Source organism: Colossoma macropomum, unplaced genomic scaffold (genome assembly GCF_904425465.1).
Source record: "Colossoma macropomum unplaced genomic scaffold, Colossoma_macropomum, whole genome shotgun sequence".
Taxonomy (NCBI): Eukaryota; Metazoa; Chordata; class Actinopteri; order Characiformes; family Serrasalmidae; genus Colossoma; species Colossoma macropomum.
This window is the reverse complement of record NW_023494798.1, coordinates 10086543-10093346: the sequence shown is the minus strand read 5'-3', so window position 1 is coordinate 10093346 and position 6804 is coordinate 10086543. Positions and strand designations below refer to the sequence as shown.

General features: G+C 39.5%; 1 protein-coding gene across 1 annotated transcript; it reads left to right on the top strand.

Annotated features, from left to right (window-relative positions):
- The first annotated feature begins 384 nt into the window (after positions 1–384).
- gemin7 (gem (nuclear organelle) associated protein 7) lies at positions 385–3851 on the top strand. The gene is made up of 2 exons (XM_036585664.1): positions 385–431; positions 3267–3851. Exons 1-2 carry the CDS (start codon positions 402–404, stop codon positions 3678–3680), a joined length of 444 nt encoding a protein of 147 aa, XP_036441557.1. The 5' UTR covers positions 385–401; the 3' UTR covers positions 3681–3851.
- The last annotated feature ends 2953 nt before the right edge of the window (positions 3852–6804 follow it).

The window sequence follows — 6804 nt, the reverse complement described above, 5'->3', positions numbered from 1 at the left end:
TCCCTATCAACCCATTCATTTTGGGCTCGCTCGGGAGCGCCCTCTAGCATTTGAGAAACCTGGAAGACATTGCAGAGCAATAAATCTCCTCTTTACAAGTTCTCTGGTATTAGCTAGGCAGTTTACTAACTAGTAGAATCCCATGATCAAACCATCTCTTGCTAAATAAAGATTTTTTTAAGTTTTTAAATGTAATGTAATGTAATTTGTTTAAGTAAAGTACTTATATGAAGAGTCATGTTAATATAGTAGTGATTAGCTCATTGACATTTGTTGGTGAAAAAGAAAGCGAGAGCTTCAACGTATCATAATTATATCAGAGTTTAAAAGAAAAGGCGGACCATAAGGACTTTTATCATCAAAGGCTGATGTCATATCCTGTTTCTTTTCTCCACTCACCGATGCGGGAAACGCGAACTGCTGTTTATAAAGTAAGCGGTATAAACTGAACTAGACGGGCTTCAATTCGCATAACTTCATATTTATTCACTCTTTCTGAAGTAATAGTGCTTAATGCTTATGTTATATGTGTGTGTTTGTGTATATACGGGCTATACGTCACGTAAAGAACTGCAAAGGCAGGTTCATGTTGGCTGGTTAGCTGGTTAGCTAAGCTAATGTGTTTACAGTCGATTCTCCTCTTTGAATTTTCTGAGCCGGTTTTTTGAGATGTTTATTACTCGTTTTAGTCGTATGTGCTCATTATTATTAGAGAGCCCATTAAAATACAGCAGCAGTGTTACTGTCCTTGTTTTATTTACGTCGACTACAAACCACATGAACGGACGGAGCTACGGAGCCCCTAAGGGGCCGTGGATAAAAAAGAAAAGTTAATGACATCGCGTTCCCTCGCAAATAAAATGCGTTCCCTCGCAAAATATATGCTCGTCAGACAGCAAGCAAACGTAGGACCAGAGGTGCCCAACGACACTGCCTACATCAGAGCTTTGTTTTTAGTATATTTAACGTTAAAAGCTGGTTTCCCAGTTTGGCCAGTCTGTGCTGAGTTTATTCAGCTGTTCTCTGTAGCTTTTACTGTACGAGGACCCTCGACCTCAGTCTCTGTTTGAGTCACTAATAACAGAATCCTGTTTGATTCTGTGAAGCTACACTGTGTTTTTATATTTCAATCCAAGATCAACGTAAAATTCAACGAGCTGCTTCATGTCTGAGCTTAAGCAAAGCACAGCTTTTGCAAGCGAATGCAAACCGCTGCATCATAATGCAAAACATTTGCAAGGGAACGAATTTTATTTGCGACGGAACGCAGTGTCATTACCTTTATTTTTTTTTTACCACGGCCCCTTAGGGGCTCCGTATGAACGAAAATGAAAAGTTCATGTTTTGCGTTCCCTCGCAAATATTCTGCATTATGATGCAAATGTTTTGCATTCGCTTGCAAAAGCTGTGCTTTGCTTAAGCTCAGACATGAAGCAGCTCGTTGAATTTTACGTTGATCTTGGATTGAAATATAAAAACACAGTGTAGCTTCACAGAATCAAACAGGATTCTGTTATTAGTGACTCAAACAGAGACTGAGGTCGAGGGTCCTCGTACAGTAAAAGCTACATTTACAGACACTGCAGAGAACAACAGCTGAATAAACTCAGCACAGACTGGAGAAACTGGGAAACCAGCTTTTAACGTTAAATATACTAAACACAGAGCTCTGATGTAGGCAATGTCGTTGGGCACCTCTGGTCCTACGTTTGCTCGCTGTCTGATTATTATATTTTGGGGAATTATTATATTATAGGGAATGCATATTTTTTGCTAGGGAACGCTATGTCATTAACCTTTTTTTTTTTCTTTTTTTTACCACGACCCCTTAGGACCTCCGTATGAACATACAAGTCGTGTAAACGAGTTTCTAAACTATCGTCCGTTTACAGCAGCATAATAAACTGGTTAATAGCGAGCTGACCCCCTCTCTGAAGAGTTTCTGTAGAGGAGACCCCCTTTACTCCCTTCAGCCATGAGCCCCTCAGAAAGACCTGGTGGGGTTCGTTTTATTAGAGGACCTGTGTTTGGCGCATACGTTCATCCAGAGGGGTTGAAGCAGGACCACGGGGTCCGTGTATGTTTTGGTTATTCGATTTTCATTTCAAAACCAGTAGTGAAGAACCAGAAAATGGGTCGACTCTTGGTTTTCTGTGGAAAAGTCAAGAATTAGTTTTGTTTAACAGTTTTACTAACTAGTCATAAATCCAAATAAAAAACTAACAACAGTGGAATAAAGGGTCGGATTTTACTTATCCAAATTGAGACGTTTCTGTTATTTAAGCTGGAAATAAACGTGTAGGGTGCACATGTGGAAAATCAGTCAATCACAGTTAAAATATATATAATAGCAGGAAAGATGGGGGGCAATATGACGTTTTTATAGGTGTTTGTGTATTTGGTGTAGCTTTGTTTTGTCAGCAAAAAAAACATTTACAGATATGAGGAAGAGACTCCTATGGAGGGGTAACATCCCATATAAATAAAATAATGCATGGCCACGCTGGATTAACACATGGGAACAAGATCCTAATGCGTGACCATGACTTAGTGGGAACAAGATCATGCCTTATTTATCTGTGTTCAAGGCCTAATTATCTCATTCCCACACCTTAAGTCATGGTTATTTTGTTCCTACACCTTATTAAGTCGTGGCTACGACTTAATTATCTTGTTCCCACATCATTTTATTTATATGGAATGTCACTACATAGACTCTCATACAGAATTCCAGCCATTTAACAGTGAAATGAGAGAGAAGTGAAAGTCATGTTAAGGTAATACTGTAATGTTACGTCGTCAGCTTGGTTGTAGCAAATGTGTTATTGCTCCAAGTTTGAGAATTAGAACTGAGCTGTGTGCTGTTCTGTGTCTTATGGTGTTAGGAAAGGAGCTTTAGAGGCGAATTCGCCGAGGCAGTGATTCTAGTATAGGTTACAATACCTTTATTATATAGGACAATAAAAATTACTGCAGTGGACGATGGTACGTCTGTTTTAAAATGCTTTCGGAGCGCTGATGTGTGCATCGCCACTTAAAATTTGTAAAATATAAAGTCAAAAATGGGAGACAGATAAATGATTAGGATCTAGATTTTTGTTTTGGAAAAAATAAAATAAATTAGTATCTGATAAAGGATAAAAACACTGTGTTCCATCAAAGTTGAAACCGTGTGGTACTTGTTTTGCTGCATTAATGACCATTGATTTTACTCTGTCACTGTTAACTGAAGACCCACTGCTATTGACTCTGACAATCATATGTAGTTGCAGAAGCGAAGCTGTGAGAATAACATGAAAACGCCAGTGAGTGTTCTGCGCTTGCCCAGAGGACCTGAGCCCAACAGCCGTGGATTTGACCCAAACTCCCCTCGTTACATCGCGCTGTGTCCTACAACAATTCCAGCTTCAAAAGGGAATGAAGCAGATTTTGTAAACCTCGAAGAGGAACAACAGTTGCGTTCAGAGCTTAGAGAGCGTTTTCTACGCAGTCTTATAGCAATGACGGACAAGCAGGTTCAGTTCAACCTGTACGAGAAGGTTCAAGTTCAAGCGAAGTTCGGAGCTTCGGACATAGACGTTCTGAACTTTCAAGTTTCTGATCTACAGACGCCTCTTGGTGTGCAGAAGGAGGCCCTGCTCAGGTGTCAGGACATGATTTCATATTCTTTTCACTTGTGAATTTGGGTGGTGTTGTGAACTTATATAAAAGAGACATTTATTTATTCCCCTGATTGAACAGGAGGTGGCAAAATCTGATGTATTTGAGGAGATGGGTGAAAATACTCAACATGCAGTTCATATATGCGCCACAAGAGGGAGGCAGAACTATGGTTTACTTTTGAGTGAGGTTTCTTTATAAACCCCCTAATAGTAACTGGTCTGGAGCGCTACCACTGAGATGGTTAGGAAAAATACAGGGAAATTCCTGAAGGTGGAAGCCAGATAAAATTGTCTGGGAAAACCCAAATTCAACTTCCACTTTTAGCATCAAAACTGTCTCGTGTGCTTCTTTAAAGACAGTTGCCTGTTTCGTTTTGGGCCTTAAGAATTGTTTTCAAAGAAAACCTGGAAAAAAAGGATTAATACTTCATTTTTGTTGAGACTGTCGATACTTCATTTTTGTCGAGATTAAAGTTTTCAGTACTGAGCATTACTGTGTGGATTCTGGCTCTTCATTGTGCGTGTTGAGATGCTCAGTCATATGATTGACCTACAGCATATGGAAATGTGTTGCTGTTGTCGGTTTTTCAGTTTTTGACATAGTTTGAAATTACCTGTTACCCCTTACATTGTATGAAAGATTTATGATGGATGGACCAAAAGAAACGGCCCAAAATGACTTGGAAAAAAGTCTGGTTCCATTGACTTACATTAAAAGTAAAGTAGGGTTTTTGCTTCTCCTGTAAAGTTACCCTTTTGGAGATACTAGGTTTTCTTCTGACAACAGTGATATGTTTGTGTTTAGCATTGACACCTGTCAGGTGGTCCAAGCGACTTTTAAATGTTCATTTGTACAGCATTGGTTCTCTTTTGGACTTGCTTTATATACAATGATGTGAGAGAGTCACTTTTCTCCTTTCATTTCTATGAGCTCATGCATTTTTCATTACCAGGCTATGAAAAGACAGTGTCATTAGCAAAGCTGTACAACCTGCGGTTAAACGTCTTTTCCTACTTTATCATTAAGACTTGCATTATGTACTTCACCATAAAGTCACATTGAGATGTTCTGAAGCTTTACCCCCCCCAAAAAAGTCAGAGAGGGATAACAGTGTTGTTTCTCTTTTCTAAATACTGCAGCACTAAACCAAGTCAATTCAGAAGGCCCCAATTGCTCCCCTTATATAATACTTTCGGCGACTACATTGATAATGCTGGTGGAGGCGGGGGGGGGGCATCGGTGATATTCAATCATCTTAAAAGGTTTGAGGTTGTTTACCAAAGTCCTTTTTTATTGGAATATCATTAGATAGAGTTGGAGGGCTGTGCCTTTGTTGTACAAGCACAATTACCCTGCCAGAGCATTTGTGAGAGGATGAGTCATCCACAGTGCTCTTTCGTCATCATGGTTCTCCGTGATCTAATCAGGAAGCCCACAAGGACGCACAATGATAATTTCATATTCCAAGTCATGCACTGTATCCCAACTAGTCTTTTAACTCAACTTGCACAGCCACTTGTTGAGGGGTCTCGGATCGAAGCGATGGAACGTGCCAAGGCCCAGATTCAGACGGCTGCAGTGTTTTCTGCTCCCTAAAAACATGCATGGTATCCCAGTATCGGATAATACAGGGTGATTCAAAAAGATTCATCCAATTTCAAAATGATTGATTTCACTTGTAAATCATCACAGATCAATGCAGTAAACTGTAAATGGTTTAAATGAGCATAAAGTTTATGTAATTGTACAAGGTCTCAGTATGAACCTCCTTCAGCTGTACAGACAACATCAACGCCATAGTCAAACTCATCCCATACTTGACTGAGCATGTCGAGTGTCGCTGCACTCGCGGCTCTTTCAGTGCGATTTCGGAGATCATCCAGTGTTGTTGGAGTGGCACATAAACAGAATCCCTAACGTCCCCCCACAAAAAAATGTCACACGGCGTGAGATCTGGTGATGCTGGTGACCTTTTTTTTTGGAGCTGTTGGTACCAACGACGAACGCTCTGAGCTGCTGGAGGTTCACTGACAGAAACTCTATGACCCCCTCTTTCAATTGGATTGTGATTGGTTCCTAGGCGCCTCACGGCTGTAAAAATATGGCGCTTTGAAATCGGATGAATCTTTTTGAATCACCTTATATTTAAGTTTACGCTAAAGTCAACGTGAATCAGAAATGTTTTTCTTCTGTGTGGTGAATTGCAGTATAAAGGAGGCTCTTACTTTAGCTCAGTAATAGGTGGCGGTCGAGGAAGGTGGAGGTGTAAAATGATTTTGGTTAAAACTGTTTTTCCCTCCTGCTGGTGTATGATGATTTCCAGGCAGGTGAAAGTCACTACACTTTGATTAAAGGTTATAGGAAAACAGGAATTTTGTCTTTAAAATGACATGATGAATCATACTTAACGTGACCAAGAACGTCAACTAATAAGGTTGAAAAGGTCTTTTTTGATTTCAGGTTGACAATAATAAAGTTAATTACTCCATGTTTTGAGTACTGTTACTCTAAAAGAACGTATCACAAACCTGACACAGCTTGCTCTGGATGGACTGTTTTCTTCTGGATTCTCTTAAAGGGGACTTTACATTGTGCATTTCTGCTAGAGATGCAGTACGTATACCACTGTTATAGAACACATATTATCATTGATAAAATCCTTGTTATTTGTCAGTATCACGAAACTGAAAAGTCATTCTGGGCCATTTCCTTTGGTCTATTCATCAAGACATTTACACACAATGTCCAGGGCAACAGGCGTATTCAAAGTATGCCAGAAACTGAAAAATGACAAAATAGAGATTCGAGGTTTTGTTCTGACAGCAGCGATATACATAAATATAGATACATAGATAAATATGGATATATACACATACCATACATACATACACATATATTTTAGCTTAAATTTTAACTGGTGTATATGTGTGTGTGTGTGTGTATATATATATGTATATATATGTATATATATATATGTACACTATATTGCCAAAAGTGTTCGCTCGTCTGCCTTCACACGCATATGAACTTGAGTGACATCCCATAGGGTTTAAAATGATGTCGGCCCACCCTTTGCAGCTATAACAGCTTCAACTCTTCTGGGAAGGCTTTCCACAAGGTTTAGGAGTGTTTATGGGAATT

What these genes read in the sequence shown, in the direction of transcription:
- gemin7 (XM_036585664.1), top strand. Translation starts at nt 402, where the DNA reads ATGCGGGAAACGCGAACTGCTGTTTATAAA. An exon ending in CGCGAACTGCTGTTTATAAA is followed by an intron (nt 432 to 3,266) that starts GTAAGCGGTATA and finishes AATCATATGTAG; the next exon opens with TTGCAGAAGCGAAGCTGTGA.